Here is a 23,318-nt window from a genome sequence, read left to right on the forward strand (position 1 = left end):
TGCTTTCCTTCACTCTACTGTGCTGTCTATTTCTTCTATTTTTTGTTTCTCTATTACCTCTTCTTTCCCTCTGCTCCGCTCTGTCCCTCTTCAGGTCATGCTCTTTCCCTCTGCTCCCCTCTTTCCCTCTACTCATCTCTGACCCTCTTCAGGTCCTCCTCTTTCTCTCTGCTCCTCTCTGTCCCTCTTTAGGTCCTCCTCTTTCCCTCTGCTCCTCTCTAGGTCCTCCTCTGCTCCTATCAGGTCCTCCTCTTTCCCTCTGCTCCTCTCTGTCCCTCTTTCCCTCTGCTCCTCTCTGACCCTCGTTAGGTCGTCCTCTTTAAGCTATGTTCAGTTCTTTATCTTTTATGCTGTTTTTCTTCTTCTCCATTTACCTGTTCTGAATGCTTTCCTGTCTTCTTAGCTCCTGTGAAAAACTGCTTTCATCTTTCAGTAGTCTAGTCAGAATCTTCCCTCTCCTCTCATGTTCTATGCCCCTTGCGTTAATTTTTCTTTGAAGTCAGATCTTTTCTCTTGTACCTGCTCTCAAGTCTGTCACCTTTTATTCCTGTGTGCTTTTCTCTTCCTAGAACTTATTTTCCTTCATTATGAACTTACACATCTGAAGAGATGAATCTTGAAGAATTTCCTCTCCACCTATCTGTAGTTCTCTAGACATGCTAATGAGGACTTCTATTCTGTGGTTTGTAGCTTTAGTGCTTGTTGCTTCTTCACCCTATAGCTATCAGCCTACTCAATTTCCTCTTCATTATTTTGCATGCCTTTTCCAACTGCTCTCTGGTCATGCTGTGAGCTATTTTTTACTTCGGCCATTCTTTTGACATTTAATATTGTTCCTTGAATTTAAGTTCAGTGCCAATCCCTAGAAACAGTGCAATCATGTTGATCAGTGACATGAAAGCCAGAATTTCAGGACTTTGATATCAATCTATCAACTCACTGAACTGTCCCTGTAATATGATTGATTGTCCATTGCCCTCTGTTCAGATTTAAAAAAAAATAATAATAAATGCCTTTAACAATGTTCAGTTTGAGTAGTCTTCTGGGTTTGATACAATATCAATCTTGAGCAGCAATTTTTACATTGATTAAGTAGAAGTGCAACATGTCATTTCTATAACTCAAGACAAAAATACTTATTTCTAAACTTTTATTTTATTAGGTTCTTCAAGAAAAAAATACATATGTACACAGTATTTACAAAACAGGAGTATTTCATTTCAAATACAATCCAGGGAGGGTTGAGACTGGGGAGGAGGGATATTTTGCAAGTATATCCTTTAGTTTCAGCTAGCTGCAACAGAAACCACCTGAGCAGCGTAGAAGCAATACTTACTACCGAGAATGGATAGTTACTCAGCAACAATAGTCACTAGCAAACAGATACTCAACATGAAGAGGGTGGAGAAAGGAGATGATAGAAGGGAAGAGGGAGGGGACACATGCAGGTAAGAGGAGAGAAAAGGAGCAACAGAACAAATCCACTACAGTGAAGAATTAAAAATGAACCAATGCATCAGGCTGAAGTAAGAAAAGGGAATTGTTCAAGTGCAGTCTAATAGGACATATGGAGGCAGGAGTTACACATTGATGGGCTTCAAGAAGTTAAAGAGAGGAAAAAACAAACCCACAGGTGTCAGAAGGAACAGTTTACATTTTAAAAAGGAGAAGCATAGTTAAATGGAAATGTACAGTTATAAACTATTATTGAACAAAAAAATGAATGTATCAGAACTAAAGCATCAATGTGAGATATGAGAGGTTGTGCAATGTTAAACATCTGACCAGGAGATAGCACGCTACATGAACTTGACTTCACTGTTGAAGAGGTGTCTGAAATCAACAGAGACAAGACAGAAAAGCATCCTGTTTAGGAAAGGTACAGAGCAAGACGGAGCAACATTCTGATATGGGAGCCAACTACTACCGGACTACTCAAAACTGACAGGAATGTGGCCAAATATAAGCAGATAAAAAATGTTCTTATCTAGAATGGAATAGAGTATTTTCCTTGATATAATGGAAATTGTATGCTGTATGTCCAGATCCATTTCAAATCCCAAAAAGTTGTTTACATGCTAGAGATACTTATGAATGTGTTTCCAAGTTAAAATAACTCCCATTGTATTACGACAAATACCAAATGCGGGCAAATTAATTTACAGGTAGACCACATGAGAGGCAGCTGACAAAATGCATCGAGGTTACAGACGCCAAATATTCACTGACCAAAAAAGGTTGCCTTACCAAATATTGATCTGTACTTGAGAAGTTGACATAATGACAAAGCAATTTCTAGGGAACACCCTGGTTATGAAAAACAAGAACGCATGCAAATGTTTCTGGACAAACAGTATACATTAACACATGATGGTTTAGAGGTATAGGCCTTCCTAACTATAGACAGAACTTTCAACAGTGTTCCAAAATTGTTTCTGGCAAACTAGAGTGGAACAAATCTGACATTGAATGTTTTCTTGATTCAAGTTAAGGATAGTCAAATAAAATACATTCAAAAGACTTGACTAAAACAATTGAAGTCAGGCTCCCATGTATAAGACACTGCAACATTTCAGGTCATATTGACAAAATGGCTTGAACTTGAGTTGGCAGTATCAAGTCTTCCATTTCTCACACTTTTCCCTCTCTCCAGCTTGCTTCTGGAGGCTGGGAGGAGGTGCTCTCTTTTCACATTCCTTTTGCTCCTGTAATGCAGTACTGCAAGAAGAAAAATAAGAGAAAAGGACTGGTAATGGGAGTGGGGAAAAGTAAAGAGGGACCGAGGATAGGAAGATGAGGAGAGAAGGGACAAGTTGAGTCATGAGTACAACTGCTGAAATTAATGACCGAAGCGAGCACATATCACACAAAATAGTGCCAGTCAAATGAAACAAAGGGATCTATAAATGGGTAGACTGATTACTCATCCAGACATTCATAATGAAACTGATCCTGCAGTTATATATATATATCTCTCACAGGCTCTCTCAATCCAATCATTAAGAATATTAATAACGTTACCATATTGATATTTTACCATATCAAAACACTGACTCACACCAGCCAAGTCACTGTTAATCTGAAACCGGTCTGGGTTTGCTCTTTGACAAACTACTTCCAAAGAAATTGACAAACGGGAGACTTGAGCAACACAAACACACACAGTTTGTTTCTTGGCTGATGGGAGTGCAGTGCCTTCAACCAAACCTTTCTCTTGCCATCAGGATGTTGTGTGGTGGTTTTAGTACATTACTTATCTCTAAGGAAGTGATATTCAAACTTTTTCAGCGGGGATATCATTTTTTCCACCAGATTTTCTGGGGACCATTTTTTTGGGCCAGAAGAATTTCCAAACCTACTGACACCCTTTAAATTTTTTTTTACATCAAATTCATTACATGTTCATCTCATCGAAATTAAAATAAACCAATAAATACATTTAGTCAATAAAAATTGATTTTTCAAACGATCCTTTTCAAAAACGTTTCTATATTGTCCCATACATTATGACCTATGAATGTTTTCGCATTTCCCTCATGGGTCACGATGCTGACTTTGAATACCACTGCTCTAAGGGGTTCATGAGTACAGATAGCCAGAAAGATTGAGATGACAGAAATGCATTAAATAAAATCTAAAAACAAAAATGGGTTTACAGAAGATGAGCATTTTAAAAAATGAGTAAGAAATGAAAGTGGTCAACCAAGGGAAATTTGGCAAGAAAAATATTTGGTTTATACAGCAAATATCCCATTTTCAATCCCTGTAAAAGCCCAAAATATAAACCTTCTGTCCTGCACTTATTGAATAAGCGGTCAAAAATATAGGGTAGAAATCACGCGTGTTTGCACTACAAAAAGCAGTTACTATCAATTCCCCATTTAAATCCACGGCAATATCAAAAACAGGCAATGTATTCCAAATCATCCACCTTTTTAGATTTGTAATTATAATTTACATATTCACATCAATTGTCTTAAAGAATTAAGTGTTTATTACCCATATCTAAAATGCTTCAGCTTCTCATTCACCATATACGTTTGTCAAAATTACACTTGCCCTGGTAAACATAAAACATATCAAAATGTCCAATGAATAGTTACTGAGAAGAAAAAAGGCCAACAATCCATAACAATGTACATTAGATACTGACACATCTACTCTATGGATGAGCACACAGGACATGTTACAGCACAGACTTCTGTTCATCCTGAAAGTAGAGTCATATCTTGTATATAGCCTCGTTAGTTATTATATAATTTTATTGTATTACCAAATCCCTTTTATTTATATAATTTTTCTTACTTTTTAACTCTGCATTGTTGGGAAAGGGCTCGTATGTAAGCATTTCAGTCTGAACCTGTTGTATTCAGCGCATGTGACAAATACATTTGATATCTCCGCAATGGCACTGAACTCACTAAAATACCTCAAGCTTTGATGTGAATCAAGTAAATACTCTTCAAGGTCATGCCTGAAAACAACAATATGCTGATATTAGATCAACTGATATCACCAACTCATGTTCCATGTCTAGGTTCTATTTATGTATTGCCAATTATGTTGATTTACAATTAACTCCCCACACTAGTCTCCTCACTTCAGATCTTATCAAGAGTATACACAGGGATGTAGCCTAATGTATAACTGCTGGATAGGACCCCAAAATAACTACTCTACAATCCTTCACTCTCACCTGCCTTTACTGAAAACCAAAATGTCTACAATGGGGTTTTAGAAATATCACATGATTTCTTAGCTTTAAATAAATAAGCAGATTATTTGATTACAGACAAACATTTGATAAGCAGAGTCTTGTATGCTTTAGCCGTCAAACATTAATGTCCTAAACTAATGTTTTGTGGCAGAATATGACAATTTTCAATTGAGAAGACAGTTACCTTTTAAACCTGAATTTGTGAATCTGCACCTGCATAATTTGACAGTTTGGCTTCATTGTCTTGCAAATGAGGGGTGTTCCCCAAGGGTTAATACTGGCACCCTTCATTTTATATCACAATTTCAGACACACTATCACGTGGATGGAATTTAAGCAATTACCATAGACTTGATATCATACACCTTAACCCAAACCAATGGTTAGTGTTTGTGAATGAGCCAATAGTGAATACTGGGTGATCTATGCTGTGCTGTCATCCACCTCCTTCCAGCACACCAAGAGTCCTTTTTCTTACCAGCCATACATACATACTCAGCCTTATTGAACGGAGTGTGGAGCATACAAACCCAGACGTTGCCGCCATCTGCACAGACAGCGATCTCATCTCCGTATGGCAGAACTGATCCAGCCACCATATTTGAAGGTGGAGACTTTGCCACCATCTTGATGGAGCTGACTTCTTCCTGTGTGGTGGGGGTGCTTGACGACTGCTATTCCATGCTGCTGAGGGGGCTGTTGATCAGGTAACTCAGGAAACACCACAGGCTTGCCCAGAGCCTCAACTTGGTTATTTGGTACTCTTAAGGGGTGGGAGACTGCCTCCTTGTCTGCTCTCAGGGGATAGATGGACTAGAGGTGGATATCCTGCCTCCTGGACACATACCGAGGGATTGCGGAGGCCATTCTTGGTAAATATTAGGGGACTGTATCCACCATCACACTTTATAAGTCAATGCCTACCAGAAGGGACTAGACGCCAGGCTTGGAGATCTTCTATATTAGAGAGCAGATATAACTGGGATGTAAACTTTGTGGTCAAACTTTGGTGAACTCTGGGTGATGACTGTTGAAGGGTGAAGCAGGGGACCGTGGGTAGCGGACAACTGTGGGGTAAGGATGGCTGTGGCCAACATGGGCAAGGAGCCAATCAGAACCTTTAGATTTCTCAGTCAATACCTTTCTGCCAAGTGTGCAGGGCTACGCCGGAACAGGAAGTGGGGGTAACTTTCCCCACCTGATCGCCAATCGTAGACAGCTTGGGGGAAGGGGGGGCAGGACATACAAACCACCATCTCCTCCTCTCCCGGATTGGACGCTGGATCACAAAGGCTTCCTGAAAGCAGCAAAGGGCTAGCACAGTCTCTAGAGCTGAACACCTGAACAGACAAACCTCTTCTCTGGTTGATGGTTTGGTTTTGGAGTGGATGAGCAGCCTGTTGAATGAGGGCTTGAGGGATGACTTTAGCTAATTTCGTTTTCATCTCTCTCTTGGGTTCTCAAGGCTTGTCTTCGCATGAGTTTGAGGCTGTTGACTTGAGGGAAGGAAAAACATAACAGAACACTGTTAGCTTAAAACTTCTGAGAGCGATAGTGGAAGGGAGACCTTGAGGCTACGCTGTTCCCTGATCTGTGTGAGTTGGCGCTTGATCTTCAGGTCTTAACTTGAACTAATGCCTAACATCATCTGTTCGTCATAAAAACGTTCTAAGTCGAAGGTATAATTAATATCTTGAGCTGATCAGAGATGTGGGGCTAAGCTATTCTAAATGTATTTGATGTGCAGCATGTATGCAGATAATCTCCCCCACTCTTGTTATACAGTCCATATCTGTGAGTACAGTGCATCTGTGGGTGGGATCCTCACTGAATTTCAGCCTTAAGTGATTTAGTGGGTCCTAGTGCATATCTCCCTCTTTCTACAGGACTAAATTGTAGTTTCAGTCTAACCACTTGTCTCCCTCCTGAAGTGTAGTGCAGTATAACTGTAGGGTACATTCCTGACCCTGTCTATATCTCAGTATCTCCCTTTACTGTGCTTTCCCCCTCCCCGGTAAACCGCCCACCCCCTCAGGAGGCTGCCAGACAGGCTGAGCTGGTTTTGCAGTCTATCTTGCTGGGGTCAGAGGGGAAGAAGGTGACCCCCAGGCCTGTGAGGAAGGCCATGCAAGAGTCTAAACAAAGGAAACCCAGACTGGACTGCACATACTCCACCGGCAAGTCTGGTCTGAATCTGGGAAAACAGAGGGGGAGAGGCAATTTAAAGTTGGACCATTTCTATCCTACATACAACTACGTAAAATGACGAATTGTTAGGAACCATGGAGTTTGGATGAAAGGCCTCTGACGTACGTTTTGAATAAGGCCCTGAGAGCGATCATCCTCTCCCTCTCTACAAACTTGTCTATGAGGTAGGATGCCATGCGTGGGGCTCTCCGGTAGAGCTGGAAAAACCGGTGGAAGTTTCCCAGAGCCCAGGCGGCGCGGAGGGAGAGAGCGTGGGAGACACACTCATCCGCCCGCAGCGCCGCAGTCAGGTACACCAGCTCAGTCGTGATGTCTGTGTGTGGGGGGCAAACACGCAACCAAGAAAATCAGGACATTAAGCTCAATTCTATGCGAGCCAAAATCCAATGCAGAAATATAATGATTGATGAGGAATATCAGGCAGGTGGTAAGTTACCTCCAGAGTTTTTAGTGAAGATATAGTAGAGTAGTCTGTAAGCAGTGAACTCCCCTATGTTCTCTGACGGGTTGTCCTTATACAGGGCCTTCAGCTGCATCTGGCACTGGTTGAACTCTGCGTGGTCGCCCTGGTAACAACCCAAACATTCAGAGAAGAATGCACATCTAGTACGACACCGCACCTTTAAACTCATACGACGCCTGACGTCAAATACGAGGTAGCAAAGGGGGACGATGTATGGAGAGGTCCTCTCACCTTTTCCAGAGCGATGCGTGCATGGCACTCGTATACTTCCACTGTGAACTCTGTACGAACTCCTTGGACCTGAAAGGAGGAGAGACGCCTCCTGTTTTCATATCCTCATACAATATGATTCAAATACCGAGATAGGACAAAGTGCCTGTTCGACAAAACTAAAGAGGACATGTAAACTGACTGTGAGGTCCTGTCGTATGGACTTCATCTGTTCACAGGCGTAGGGGTAGTCCTGACGGGTCTTCCAGTGGGCCTTCACGGCCAACAGAGACTTCCTCAGCACCTTGCCAGAGACAGGGGATTAGGAGACAAGCATCACACAATCTGAAGGGAGGCCTCAAATAAGGATCCTCTCATTCCACGTGACAGGCGATACTCACAGATACAGGACGCACGGTGGCAGGGTCGGGGGCACAGGTGAGTCTCAGGTAGATCTTGGTAATCTCTTGGCAGGTGCCCACGATGGGGCAGTCGTCCCAGCTCAGGTCCTCCTTGGGCAGCTCCAGGTTGTTGATGGACAGCACCAGGGGCTCTGAGCGCATCTTGGTGTTGTGGAAGCGTGCCGCTCGGCTTTGTTTCTTGGCCTCCCGGTGGGGGTCGTGGAAGTCCAGGCCGGCGTTCCCACCTTTCCTCTTCTTGCCCAGGACGGTGGAGTTAGCGTCATCCATGTTTCTGAGAAGAGAAGCCGAAATGTGATCAGCACAATGAGAATCAGGGAAAGGTGAATATTAGTTTGTGTGTGGGTCAAGGCCAATGACTTGAAAGAAGATTTCACCCAAAACTAGCTTTTGGTATTTGTTTCATTAGTCCATTGTTGATATAGTCCCAGAATGTTTTGCATATCAGCAATCAAGTTTTCAAGACGTATCATTTTCAAAATACAGCCGGTATGATGCATTTTGCATCATATGATGCCGAGTTTGGCATAATATTATGCAAAACGCATTATTCCGGCTATATTTCTGTATTTTGAAAGTTGTATATCTTGAAAACTTGATTGCTGACATGCAAAACATTTCGTCTGGAATTTTTCTTTAGGCCAAAACATGCTTGTTTACCTCCGTCCTCTGTTGCCTCTTCCGCCCCTTCCTCGTCCCCTCTCTCCACCCCCTCTGCCTCGGTCCCTGTCGCCCCCACGGCCACGCCCTCCTTTCTGGTTGCGCCGGGGAAGCTGGGTTCGGAGGTCACTGGACATGCTGCTGTCCGACTGGGACTCAGAGTCACTGGAAGAGGAGAAGGAACAGGACATTACAACATAAAACTACCCAGCATACTTTCTCTCTTTAGAGTGGCTATCATTATACTATATTAAGGGGAATATTTGACCTATAACAAAGCAGGTTGGGACAAATAATACACCTGGCCAATTATGAAAAAAATATGAAAAAATTAAAATCACTGGACTAACCCAAAACATACAAACACACCGTCTCTCACCTGCGTCTGTGTCTCTGGCCATTGCGGTCCCTGTGACGGTTGTGGGAGGGAGAGGGGGAGCGAGAGGAGGAGCCTGAGGAACTGGATGAGGGGCTTCTCTGGGAGAAGACGTTCCTGTAGTGCCCCAGCCTGGCCCCACCACCCCTGCCGCGCGTAGACCCACCTGTACCCCCACCACGGCCCACAGAACTCTCCAGAGTCCTCTGGGTGGGTACAACCTCCCAGCGAGACTGCTTGGCCTTCAGTCTGGACGGCGAGAGAGGAGAGAAGGGATTAGGATGACTAGCACCTCTTGATAGGGCTTAGGCAGAAATTAGGCATTTGGTCTCCACAAGGGGATTCAGGCTTTCTAAGTTCCTAGACGGTGAAGCACCAGGCTAAGTTCCTAGACGGTGAAGCACCAGGCTAAGTTCCTAGACGGTGAAGCACCAGGCTAAGTTCCTAGACGGTGAAGCACCAGGCTAAGTTCCTAGACGGTGAAGCACCAGGCTAAGTTCCTAGACGGTGAAGCACCAGGCTAAGTTCCTAGACGGTGAAGCACCAGGCTAAGTTCCTAGACGGTGAAGCACCAGGCTAAGTTCCTAGACGGTGAAGCACCAGGCTAAGTTCCTAGACGGTGAAGCACCAGGCTAAGTTCCTAGACGGTGAAGCACCAGGCTAAGTTCCTAGACGGTGAAGCACCAGGCTAAGTTCCTAGACGGTGAAGCACCAGGCTAAGTTCCTAGACGGTGAAACACCAGGCTAAGTTCCTAGACGGTGAAACACCAGGCTAAGTTTCAAGACAGTGAAACATCAGGAAACATCAGGCTTTTTCAAGAACTGCTCCACTCACTCAGGCAGAGGTTCGCGGTCCCAGTCGATGGTGTAGGCAGACCCATCCTGTAGTCTTTTCTGTAGGACCTCCTTCAGCCCCTTTTCGGTGCGGTCCTTGTCCTCCTCATTCTCACAGGCTGTGAAGCAGCGCTGAACATACTCCTTCATCGCCTGGGGCCAGTCCTGGGGCCTGAGGGAATCATTTTTATAATCAGCATCGCAACAGTAAATCAGGGGGAAAGGAAACTGGTTTGGGAGTACTAGGTCAATTTGAAGTGACTAATTATTAGTTTGAGAAAGAGGGACATGGTACTTCTGAAATCTATTGGATGCAGATTTTAACCTGTTTGAGCTGCAGCCCGACACCGGTACACTTATGACAACATCCAGCTCAAGTGCAGGGCGCGAAATTCAAAAGATATTTTTTTTAAATATTTAACTTTCACACATTAACAAGTCCAAGACACCAGATGAAAGGTACACATCTTGTGAATCAAGCCAACATGTCCGATTTTTAAGATGTTTTACAGGGAAGACACAATATGTAAATCTATTAGCTAACCACGTTAGCAAAAGACACCACTATTCTTACTCCATCAGTTTTTACTCCATCAGAAGCTATCACAAATTCGACCAAATAAAGATATAAATAGCCACTAACCAAGAAACAACTTCATCAGATGACAGTCTGATAACATATTTATTGTATAGCATATGTTTTGTTCGAAAAATTTGCATATTTCAGGTATAAATCATAGTTTACATTTCAGCTACAATCAGAAATTGCACCGAAAGCAGCCATAATATTTACAGACACCAACGTCAAATACCTAATTACTCATCATAAAACATTTCTGAAAAATACATAGTGTACAGCAATTGAAAGACAGGCATCTTGTGATTCCAGACAATATTTCCGATTTATTAAATGTTTTACAGCGAAAACAAAATGTAGCGCTATATTAGCGTAGCCACAATAGCCAGAAACACTTGGGCGCCCACGACCAGTTCACATGCACGACAGATATTAGAAATAGCATCATAAAATGTTTCTTACTTTTGGTGATCTTCCGTCAGAATGTTGGACAAGGTGTCCTTTGTCCAGAACAGTCGTTGTTTTGATCTGGAACGGCAAATATCCCTCTTCATTTAGCATGGGCACTTGCCAAGTGGAACGGATCACTCCAACGTCAACAAAGTCAGAGAACGGAACACGGCAAAACTCCCGGAAAAATTTCAATAATCTGATTAAACTATATTGAAAAAACATACGTTACGATGATATGGTCAAATGTATCAAATCAAATCTAAGACGGAGATGTTAGTCGTCCATAACGGGAGCAAAACAGAAGCCATATCCATGTCCTCTTTCGCGCGCTCCAGAAACAGGAAGTGGACGGTCACGTCAAAGAAATAGCTTTTATTCCACCTCAGACCAAGATAAACACAAAATTTCTTCTCTCTCAGCCTCTTGACACCCAGAGGAAGGCGTATGAAGTGTACGTAGACTCTTACGTGTCATGACCATGTATAGGCAGGAAGTTGAACAGAGCATATATTTCTGACATTCCACTTCCTGGTCAAGAAAAGTGCTGCAGAATGAGTTCTGTTTCACTCAGAGAAATAATTCAAACGGTTTTAGAAACTAGAGAGTGTTTTCTATCCAATAGTAATAATAATATGCATATTGTACGAGCAAGAATTGAGTACGAGGCCGTTTGAAATGGGCATCTTTTATCTGGCTACTCAATACTTTCCCTTGCAGCCATAACAGGTTAAACCCTTGTCATCTTCTGATCATGAGTAGAGATACTTAATTCTTCCCCAGTAGGTATTAAGGATAGTAAAGATAGATATATTGGTGTCATTAGTAGCTGTCTCCTCACCGTGTCTGGGCACCGCCAGGTGCAGCAGGAGCAGCAGCTGGGGAGGAAGGAGTAGCAGCCAATCCGGTGGGTTGTTCCCCAGGAGGGAAACTCTGATTGGTCATGACGTAGGGTCGCTTGGGAATGTTGAACTTCATCGCACCTGCTCCAGGTGCCTCTGTGGAAAACAATAAAGAAGGCATTGAAACAAAGAAAATAACACCAAGTGATGGGAAACAAACACAAAGATAAGCTGACAGAAAAAAATATGCTTGAGATACCTGAACACACACACACAACTCAATACCCTCACGTTTCATGCGGTGCCAGAGCTGCTGTCCTTGTTGCTGTGGCTGTTGTTGTTGATGGTTCTTGTTTTTGTTGGCCTCTCCTCTCCCAGCTCCTGGTCCATACTGACCCTGTCCTTGTTGCTGGTGTTGGTTGTTATTCTGCTGCTGCTGGTACGAGTTCTGAGTCTGGTAGCTCTGCCCATAGCTGGGCCTGCCCTGGTTGTAACCTCTCATCTGGTTGGGGTCATTGTTGGGGTAGGGCATGGGGTTGTTGGGGTTGTAAGAGTTCTGCCCTAGAGGAAGGGGGTACTGGGAGTTGGGAGGGATGGCTGGGGGAGGAGGGGGTGGGGGTTGCTCAGAGCTGGTGGGGCTCTGGGGGGGTGGTTGAGGGGCAGCAGGAGGAGGGGGTTGGGGCTGAGAGGGGTAGCTGGAGGACTGGTCATCCATTACGGGCAGGGATGGAGGCTGGGAAGGTAGGGACAAATAATAGATGGGGGAAAATAAACTTGTGAAAGAAAGGTAATAAACTTCAAATTGAGAATATCTCAACATGAAAGGAGAAACGCAGAGCAAAACATTCTAACTGCAACAGACTTCAGCTCCAGACAGATTCTTAGTGGGAGGATTACATTATGGAGGATTACATTATGCTGAGCCGCGAGGCACCGGGTAAAGGCCCGTTACATCATCGGTCGAAAGGAGCGTCCTGCTCAAACCGAACAGTAATCTGTGCCCCCTCTCAAAGCGAACAGTAATCTGTGCCGCTCAGTAATTTTGTCAACAAGGCAGCATGACACATTGACCAATCAACAGTGTAGGTTTGTACCTGACAGTGTGAGATAAGGGACGCTTGTCAGGGTAGAAATAGAACATTATTCAAATGCCAGTCATCAATAACATCTTAATTCATGCAATTGATCCCTAGGGCACTTCTGTCCGGAAACAGAAAGTCATTTTTACACAAACGCCTGGCATTGGGGACTCATTTAGTCAATGATTCATAAACTGCAATAGAGGAAGAGTGAAGTAAACTGAAAACTTGATTGTTTTAAGTAGCAACAGTAGCAGTTTTCTAATGGTTACCTGTCCAGTTGGAGTGGTGGGAGAGGGGTAAGGTCCTGGAGGTACACCATACTGGCCCTGAGGAGGATAGCCACCACCACCATACTGGAGAATCAGAGGAAAACACACTTCAAATATGGTACTGGCTTGGCTTCAACCAATGGTTTTATGTTGTGTATTCTGTCGGGGTATCACGTATTAACAGTTCATAGATTTTTTTAGTCGCAAAGTGCCGGTTTTGTAATGTGTAGGCTAAATCTAACAATTCCAATTCTTTATCTAAACGCTATAGTGCATAAAGCCGGCATCAGTGTCGGGGAAATCATTACAGTTAATCTGAAATGTGGAGGATATGTACACGTACGGGGCCAGCCGCCATGGGGTAGTAGTAATTGTAGGGGTAGGTGTATCCAGGATACGGCTGCTGCTGGTTCTGTTGGTACCACTGTTGGTAGTACTGCTGCTGTTGCTGCTGCTGTATGGCTGTGGACTCAGTAACTGCAGGCTGAAACTGACCAGCCTGTAAACACAAACAGACAACTACTAAGTGATGAGAGATTAAATCAGAACGAAAGCCTACTCGTCCATTTTAATCATATTCGGGTAAAAAGCCAGGAAGACCTGGGCCCGTATCCACAAAGCCTCAGAGTAGGAGTGCTGATCTAGGATCAGTTTAGCCTTTTAGAATCCTAATCAATAAGAATACATACACAGGTTGGGACCTGATCTTAGATCTGCAGTCTTACTTTGAGACGCTTTGTGGATACGAGCCCAGATCAGACAGTTGTATGTCTGTGTCAGGAAGGAAAAAATGGTCCATGCTGTACAGCTCGTCAAGTTAAGATAACTGTTGAGGTAATACATTATACCCAATAACAAGCGCCTTTGAGATTAAAGCCGGGTCTACACTACACAATTTTGGCTCCGATTTAGCTGTCCCAGACACGTTTTTGAGATTGGAGATAAAATGTCCATGTCATTGCCTACTCGGGGCACGTGGCCGTCACCGACGCTCGTTTAATGTGAGCGGGTCAGAGACTCAATCTGAGGGCTACTGATCTCGTCTTTGAGCAATCCCAGACGTCCCGATATTTTCAAACATGTTTGATTTTATCGGAACCAAATCTGCAATGGTCTTGTAGTGTGAGATGTGCAACGACAAGTTGAGAACGATGCTCAGCAATAGCCAATGAGAGCTCGCCAGAGAAGCCAGTGAGATGACTCTCGAGCAGGAGCGATGACTATTACTAGTATGTGTTTGTACTTGCCTTTAACCAAAGCGTCAAATTGTTAAAGCTCTGAAGCTCACAAGCAATGTTATTTAATTCAAAACGTAAGCTAGATATTTCAAATTTGTATGGGAAGCGTGAATGACAAAACGTGTATCAGGCTGCTTTGAGCCACAGCCCGTAGCTACGTCAAATGTAATCAAATCATTGTTATTTTGGCAAGACAGCATGGTATGGAAAATCCTCACGACCAGGTCAACAATCTTTCAATGTGTGACCCCGTTTGTGCCACATCGCTTAGTGTGCGCACCAGTACGTTGGCAAGACAAAAAAACCTACAGGAAAGACAGTCGTTTAATGTTTGAGGCTCAGCGATGTTAGGACTTTGTGTAGGTGTAGTTTTCACCCGGCTTAAAAAAAAGGCACTGTTACTATGACAACAATTGCAACAACTAGACCAGCATTTCATTTAAAAATGGGGTCGCGGGAGAAACTCAAGTAAAAAAAAAAAGTGCTTGGTTCATAGAACCAGGGTTACGTCAGCAACATTCAGTAGCTGCTAAATGGGGTTGTAATAAACCGAGCAGCTTCGATTTTTTGACTATAAATATGGCTCTCTTTTGGAATGGTTTAAGCTACAAAATATTATGGCCCCATCACTGAAACAGAAGACTCAGGAACATATATGTGTATTCTGTTTCACTCTACAATGCCCACAAGGCGCGCAGAACTCATTAGAACAGAATGGACGAACAGGCACTAAATCAGACTGGGGGAAAAAGAACACCACTAGTTAGATTTCCATCCAATTGGCAACAGATTTTAATGCAAATATTCTAAAATCCACAAAGAAAATATGCACATTTTCCCTCCAGTGGTGTGTTTCCACCAAACTGACTTGTTGGGAGAAATCTGTGCTTTATGACAGTGCGCATACAAATTGTAATTTTTCGCTTAAGTTTTTATATATCTAATAAAAATGAAACGTTCAGTGTGTTTCCATAGATTTTAACTCCACCGATAGTTTTGTCACAAACTGTTGGGTTAAATAGCACATTTTCCTATTCTGGTCTTGGCACATGCACCCTAGCCAACAGCTTGCAGATACAGTGCGGGTAGGATAGTCTACATACATTCAATATTTGTATTTATCAAACGGCAGTCAAGCAATCAATCATGTCACCAGAATAAGACCCTCGATATTTACTGTAAAGGAGCATCAAGCTCATAGTGTGCACTTTCATAATTTACTTAATCTGTAGCCTAATAAACTGCATGGTTTCCCGAGTTGTAGTGGGCGGACCACACACCATATCATCGCGTGACTCCAAGTTGTCAACCTATGATTGGTCAACAAGCTTATTTGACAAGTCAAATAGTGTTATTTGACACGCAAAGACCCAAACAGCTTTCCATAGTATGAGAAATCCTGGCTGAGAATGAAACGACTGAACAAAGAAACAGCACAGCAAGTGAAAGAAATAGGTTTTGATTATGTTTTACTGGAAAGACGGACATAGGTAAATGCCAACAAAATACATTTTTGGTCAGTTTGGTGTGTGTGTGTAACCTTTATTTAACTAGGCAAGTCAGTTAAGAACGAATTCTTATTTACAATGACGGCCTACCCCGGACGACACTGGGCCAATTGTGCGCCGCCCTATGGGACTCCCAATCACGGCCGGATGTGATACAGCCTGGATTCGAACCAGGGACTGTAGTGACGCCTCTTGCACTGAGATGCAGTGCCTTAGACCACTGCGTCCATGTGTGTGTGTTGACTATTTAACTGTACTAGAATGCTTAAAAGTCCGCAAAAATTGTAAACCTTGGTTATCAGTATCGTTTTTTTGGGCAAGGAAAATATTAGATGTCAGTATCGGCCAAAAATGTCATATCGGTGCATCACTAATTAAAAGCTTATTTGATGTGTCAAATAGTGTCACGCAAAGACGCAAACAGCATTCAATAGTACGTCGTGAAGTTAATAGCAGTGACGCCATTACCGGGTAACTCCGGTAGGGCAACAAGTGTACCGGGGCTCAACCAGTCGGCGAAAGCCAACATCAGCCACGACAGAGAACCGTTGATTGTCAAGGGCAATGAATTCCATTATCTTGGCATAAATGGATTTCACCTTTCAGTTCTCTCTCTGAAATGTTCTTACTCTTTCAAATGACTGCTCCACTTGTTGACTGCTCGATCCACACCAGCAGACATTGTGGGCTAGGGTAGGAATGCTGTGTTGCACGTGTAGTGCAACATTTTACGTGGCGTCATTATGTCATGTACCTACGTTATATAGGTATGCACATCCGCTTTGACATCGGTTTTGCACATCAGCGTTAAACTAGACATCGGGCCTATACCGAGGTTGGCATTTTTAACTAATAACATCCGATTCCGATATGTTCACCGATATATCGTGCATCCCTAGTCAAAAGTACTGTTAGACTGATTTGTAATGGACTGTCATATAGCCCCAATTTAAAAAGTGAACATTTGCCGTTGATGACAAAAAAAAATTTTTTTTACATGGTTGGGTCGCATTTGTATATATATCAAAATGGGGTCGCGGGCCAAAACAGTTTAGGAACCCCTGAATTAGACGAATAGAACTGCCATCTGCCAGACATGAAACCCCTTCATAAGCAGAATTTCACTTCATTATCGTAGATAACGTGCCTTACAGTAAGTGAACAAACGCATCAGAGAAGCAAAAGAACAGACACATAAGCAAACACACACCTGAGCTGTGGTCCGGTTGGCCTGAGCGGTCTTGGTGGCGCTCTGGGTCTTGCTGATGGAGGCCAGTGCCTGTCTGGCCTTCTCCCACTCTGGGTTTTCCGAGACGGTCTGGCCCTCTGGACCTGCTGCTGCGCCATACGACCTACAACAGACAGGAGACACGTGACTGTCAGTCATTCAGTACGGAAACCAAACAAATGTCTGATGCCTGAAACTTGGTCATGTTAAATGTTTGTTAACTTGGAAGATACTACCACCAAACCAGCAATATTTACAGCACACCAATTCTTTACTCAAGAATTGTTTTTTGAAATGTATAACTACACTGAATAAAAATATAAATGCAACAATTTCAAAGCTTTTACTGAGTTACAGTTCATAAAGGAAATATATTTTTTATTTAACCAGGAAAAGCCCATTGAGATCCAGAGTCTCTTTTTCAAGGGAGACCTGGCCAAGGGAGCAGCAACAATCAATACATTACAGAATTAAAACATACAACACAACATGATCCAGCCTTAAAATGCATTTACACGCCTCTGTAACATTCTCCCTTCAAAATGTAAAATTAATTCAGTGGCACTAACATATCTAGATGAAGCATGGATTGTAGACTATTCCATGCCTCTGGTGAACAAGACGAGAAGGCAGTCTTGCCAAATACTGTAAATGTCCTGGGGACTTTAAGTAGCAACCAGCTAGCAGGCCGGGTATGGTAACCGCTGGTTAAGAGAATGTTAAGAGTGTGCAAAGCCGTCATCAAGGCAAAGGGTGGCTACTTCGATGAAACTCAAATATAAAATATATTTTGATTACAAGATTTCATGTGTTATTTCACAGTTGATGTCTTCACTATTATTCATCAGTGTAGAAAATAGTAAAAAAAAAGAAAAACCCTTGAATGTGTAGGTGTGTCCAAACTTTTGACTGGTACTGTATGACTATCTGCATTTGATGCAACTTTTCTGGTTGCATCCCATTTCCCAGATTAATACAAATTGAGAACACCACAAGCTAAAACGGAACTCAGCAGCTAAAATGAAATAAATGTATTAGGTCCTAATCTATGGATTTCACATGACTGGGAATACAGATATGCATCTGTTGGGTCACAGTCACCTTAAAAAAAGGCATGGATCAGAAAACCAGTCAGTATCTGGTGTGCCCACTATTTGCCTCATGCAGCACAACACATCTCCTTTGCAGAGAGTTGATCTGTGATTGTGGCCTGTGGAATGTTGTCCCACTCCTCTTCAATGGCTGTGCGAAGTTGCTGTATATTGGCTGGAACCGGAACACGTGGTAATACACGTCGACCCAGAGCATCCCAAACATGCTCAATGTCTGTTGAGTATACAGGCAATGGAAGAACCGGGACATTTTCAGCTTCCAGGAATTGTGTATAGATCCCTGCGACATGGGGCTGTGCATTATCATACTGAAACATGAGGTGATGGCAGCAGATGAATGGTACGACAATGGGCCTCAGGATATCGTCATGGTATCTCTGTGTACCGAAACAGCCATCGATAAAAAGCAATTGTGTTCGTTGTCCATAGCTTATGCCTGCCCATACCACAACTCCACGCTACCATGGGGCACTCTGTTCACAACGCTGATACCAGCAAATCACTTGCCCAAATGACACCATAAAAGAAGATGAGCTTCCCTGAGACGGTTTCTGACAGTTTGTGCAAGCCCAGTTTCATCAGCTGTCCGGGTGGCTGTTCTCAGACGATACTGCAGACAAAGAAGCCAGATGCGGAGAGCCTGGGCTGGCATGGTTACACATGGTGTGCGTTTGTGAGGCCGTTGGACTTACTGCCAAATTCTAAAACGACATTGGAGGTGGCTTATGGTAAAGAAATAAACATTAAATTCTCTGGAAACAGCTCTGTTGGACATTCCCTCTAAACTTGACACATCTGTGGTATTGTGTTGTGTGACAAAACTGCACATTTTAGAGTGGCCTTTAATTGTCCCCAGCACAAGGTGCACCTGTGTAATGATCATGCTGCTTAATCAGCTTCTTGATAATCATCTTCTTGATATGCCACACCTGTCAGGTGGATGGATTATCTTGGCAAAGGCAAAATGATGACTAACATATGTAATTTTTCCACAACAATTTAGATAAATAAGCTTTATGTGCATATGGAACATTTCTGGAATCTTTTATTTTAGTACATGAAACCAACACTTTACATGTTGCGTTCATAGTTTTGCTCCGTGTATATGAATACATTTTAGTAAGGTAACCTGTTGAATGAGCATCTCAGTTGCTTGAGCATGGCCCCGCCACACACATAAAATTCAAAGCCTGCTATTTCTGTGGTCCCTAAATAAAATGGGACATTCTCATTGGTGGGAAATAAATGTGTCTCTGTTAGCAGAGGGTATGTTGAGCGAATCTCAAAATAAGAGTGCTTTGACTCCACATGAAGAATAGCAAGAACCCCTGTTAGTACAGAATAAAACAGTCATCGCCTGGCCCTGCCTATATTTAAGAGACCGTAACTTTGCTGACAACTAGCTAGACCATTTCCAAATCTTATAGAAGTGATTCAATGACAAGTTAGACAATACTGCCCAAGCCTTGAGAGAGTAGCTTAACTGCCCGGTCCGGAATCAACCCATTAGCCCTATTACACCAGTTCTTGATGACCCATCGTAGACATGAAAATCGTGTTGATACTAGAAGTTGTTGTGACCCAGCCTGGAAGATAACGGTAACTTAGTGAGAGTCCTGGATGGATGTTACTAGGTTACTGGACTGTGACCCAGTTAGCTAATTACCTTGTCTCTCATAACTACGTACTACATAGTTGGTGGTGTTTGCTAGTAGAGAAGGCTAGCCGATACGAAGCTGCAGGAACGTAACTAATGGAACGAGACAAACTCTGCGAATCGCAGGCTTTCTTCGAACGTTATTAAATGTCAATGTCTAGCTAGAATACAGGTCAAAATAAAGTGATAACATATTCGAAAGCTCGATATGTTTAACTTGATAATTTTAGGTCTTACCAGTTAGCAGCTGGAGCTGTCTGGGTCGTTTTCGCCGCCATTTTGCCACCGAGACAACTAGCTAACTACTGTACCAATCTAATAGAACGTCGTAGGCCAGCAGACCCTAACGTAAACAAGAACAATTAAATCACAATATACAAGGAAAGTTGGTCCTTCGGGTATTTTACTCTACCATCCACTACTTCTCAACAAGACAGTCTTTAAATTTAAGAAAAAAAACACTATAAAGCAATATCTAAACGTCGAATAATGCAATTTTCACAAGAACAACCGTAGCTGCAATGGACCTTCAACTGAAAAACAAAATGGCAGTTGCATTAGATATGGAACGTATGCCTCGCCTTCCGTTTCCTTTGCCTCGCCTCCTCTCATTGGAGGAAAATACTTACCTACTTTGTTCCTAGATTTCAAAGTAAGTTTTGCCTTCTCATTACTACTATTGCTACTACACTTGCATATTAAAGTTATTGTTGTTGAACACCGTAACCCTTAATGTTGCAGAATAATATTGAATAAAACATTTTTTTACTCTCCCTGCTGGTGAAAAGCTGTTTTAACTGTTATAATTAAAATATTTATATTTTTAAGACTCTTCAGCCTCCACCACACAGCTGTCAAGCAAGGTGAATGTGATAAGATAGTCTCGACCAGGGATGGGCAACTATGATGGGGGTGGGGGCCACAAAAAATCTGAACTCATCATGAGGGGCCGCAGTTGCTCGCTGGTCTTTGTACCCAAATCCATACCCACACGTGCAGTCAGAGCCGGCCATAGCCTTTTGGGGGCCCTAAGTGAGAGTGGGTGGCCCCCCAGTCGGTAATTCGACCATGATTCCTACAAGTTTAGATAGCTGGCTCGACTAATTTACCAATCTAAAAATGTTTATCTGACATGAGCTAATTGAGTGACTGTGTAGTGACTGACATAACAAGAGAAAAACTGCTGATCCACAACCAAATTTCGAAATTGCACCTTGTGTATTCTACTATTCTAACTCTAAACAGTAATTCGAGAACCCGACAGAGTTCCTGAATTAAAAATAAATAATAATTGTTAAGTTTTGGGAAATTGATCTGCGTATAGCTGAGGGTGCCCCCTGAAAAATCTGAAAGTAAAAAAGTATTAATAACAAAAAATTCTCACTAAAGTTATACGTTTTAATGTCACATGCACAAGTATGGTAAAATGCCTTTCATGCAAACTCAAAACCCAACAATGCAATAATCAATAACAATATATTACTATTTTTTTTAAACACACAAGAAATAAGAATAAGAAATATGAAATACACAATCAAATAAGTAAGTAAGCATACTATATACAGGGAATATTTTTAAAAGTCAGTTCCAATAACATATTTACAATGTGCAGGGATACTGGAGTGATGGAGGTAGATAAGGGTAAGGGGTCTAGGCACCAGGATATAAGCTAAATAGAGTAGCAGCAGTTTGTATGTGAGTGGGTGTGCAAGTGTGTGGAGTCGGTATAAATGTCTGTGCATATTATGTGTGAGCAAGCAAATGATGGAGTGAGTATTTGTTAGTGTGTAGGGTCCTGTGAATGTGCATAGAGACAATAAAGTCAATAAAGTTACAAGGTTAACTCAGATAGTCGATGAAGCAAGTTTGTTAGCTATTTATCAATCATATTGCTTGGGGATAGAAGCTGTTCAAGAGCCTGTTGGTGTCAGACTTGATGCACCGGTACCACTTGCAGTGCGGCAGCAGAAAAAATAGTCAATGGCTTGGGTGGTTGGAGTCTAAAAGTAGTGCACTGGGCCTTTAGACCACTGGCCTTTCCTAGTCCTGGAAACATGGGCCTACAAAAGGGGGCTGCCAGTTGTCCATCCCTGGTCTAAACTCTGGTCTACATACAGCCAGTTCAATTTGAATATTTTACTTGGGTCATAGCAACATTGTTCACAGAGGGCGAATTATACTGTGACATTCAGGGGTCTCTATTTTTTTCATGGGACCTCCTATGTGTGCACACCCCAAAAAATGTATGGGCCTAATAGTAAAGACATGATATTTAACTGTCTATTTTTTATTTAGCATGAACACAACCAGTCATGATGTTTTCATCTTTATTGTCAAACAAATCACTTAAAAAGTAGGCTACCTGCGCATGTTCATCCACTCAAGCATCGAAACAATGCACTGTGCACTCACGCAATTTGATGAATCTGTTACAAAACACCAAAAAGTGTAATGACATTCAGCGATTGTCATTGAGTCTATGCTCTTGTAGCCTGAATTAATAATTTTTTTATAAAAATAAAAGTTGGGACACCTGAAAAGGGTCTGAGATATGGGACTGTGCGGAGATGACAACCCGTACTGGGCAAAGATGTCAATTTTTGTGAATAGTTTGAGTTATGGCCTTGTCTTGTAGGAGTAAAATGAGACACATGGATGGCATGTGGAGGAATAGGACAGCTGAACATTGAAGTGGCAGACCACATGAAGAGAAGAGACACATAGTCTGCTAATTCCACTAAAAGCACACATACCAGACAAATAGGCGCCTAAAACAATTGGACACACTAGACTTATAGTCTACCCATTCCACTAAAAGCACACATACCAGAGAAATATGCCTAAGGCAACTGGACACTAATGATAGAAGAGACACATAGTCTGCCAATTCCAATAAGGACACATACCAGAGAACATGCTGGGGCACTGAGTTAAATACAGGGTTGAGTCATAGGCCTATAGGATAGATGGACATATATTATTTTTAAGACAAGCACGGGTCTGGCCACTATTATAATTTAACTGAAAGCAGATAATGGGCGTTAGTAGGCGTGAACAAGCAGGAAGCCTGAACTAAAAAGATAATAATGGCAGGAAGAATTAGGGGAAGTATGCTTATTTGCATATGGGGTGGACCCATATGCTATTTGTGTATAAATGTTGGAGCCGGGGCTGGGAAGCGGTGTGTGTGTTCCGCGGGACATTCCAGCTGGCTATACAATTGTATTAAAAGCATATTTGAATTCACAAAGTTCTTGTAAGAGTTATATTTGAATTGATTTTCCACGACAGTCTCAGAGGAATGTGCCTCGGAACCAGATGCTGATGATGGGTTGGTTGCCCTTTGGAAAAAAAAATCTGCGAAAGTTTTAAGGATGTTCTTCAAAAACCTCCAAATAGCCTATAATTTACATTCTCAGAACGTTAATAAAACCTCCTACAAAAACTTCCAGGGAACCATAGTAAAAC

At 42.4% G+C, this 23,318-nt stretch overlaps 1 protein-coding gene across 2 annotated transcripts; it reads right to left on the bottom strand.

Annotated features, from left to right (window-relative positions):
* Nucleotides 1-1,730: 1,730 nt before the first annotated feature.
* On the bottom strand, nt 1,731-20,394 carry LOC120048733 (leukocyte receptor cluster member 8 homolog). 2 transcript variants are annotated; one of them, XM_038994913.1, is made up of 16 exons: nt 20,088-20,394; nt 17,064-17,205; nt 13,451-13,606; nt 13,108-13,191; nt 12,048-12,489; nt 11,756-11,912; nt 10,927-10,992; nt 9,889-10,059; nt 9,057-9,302; nt 8,678-8,842; nt 8,000-8,291; nt 7,801-7,902; nt 7,620-7,688; nt 7,362-7,491; nt 7,031-7,238; nt 1,731-6,911 (listed from the first exon to the last, which is right to left on the bottom strand). In XM_038994913.1, exons 1-16 carry the CDS (start codon nt 20,126-20,128, stop codon nt 6,749-6,751), a joined length of 2,634 nt encoding a protein of 877 aa, XP_038850841.1. In that variant the 5' UTR covers nt 20,129-20,394; the 3' UTR covers nt 1,731-6,748. The 2 variants fall into 2 exon arrangements, with proteins under 2 accessions (XP_038850841.1, XP_038850842.1); XM_038994914.1 differs by lacking the exon at nt 10,927-10,992.
* Between the last annotated feature and the right edge of the window lie 2,924 nt (nt 20,395-23,318).

This window comes from Salvelinus namaycush, chromosome 5, assembly GCF_016432855.1.
Source record: "Salvelinus namaycush isolate Seneca chromosome 5, SaNama_1.0, whole genome shotgun sequence".
Lineage (NCBI taxonomy): Eukaryota > Metazoa > Chordata > Actinopteri > Salmoniformes > Salmonidae > Salvelinus > Salvelinus namaycush.

Bases quoted from the DNA above. Each gene is read 5' to 3' on its own strand.
- LOC120048733 (XM_038994913.1), bottom strand. From the start codon at position 20,128: ATGGCGGCGAAAACGACCCAGACAGCTCCAGCTGCTAACTG. The intron at 13,607-17,063 runs GTGTGTGTTTGC...TTGTGTTTACAG, and splicing joins CCAACCGGACCACAGCTCAG to GCTGGTCAGTTTCAGCCTGC. The intron at 8,292-8,677 runs GTAAACAAGCAT...TTCTCTTCTCAG, and splicing joins AGAGGCAACAGAGGACGGAG to AAACATGGATGACGCTAACT.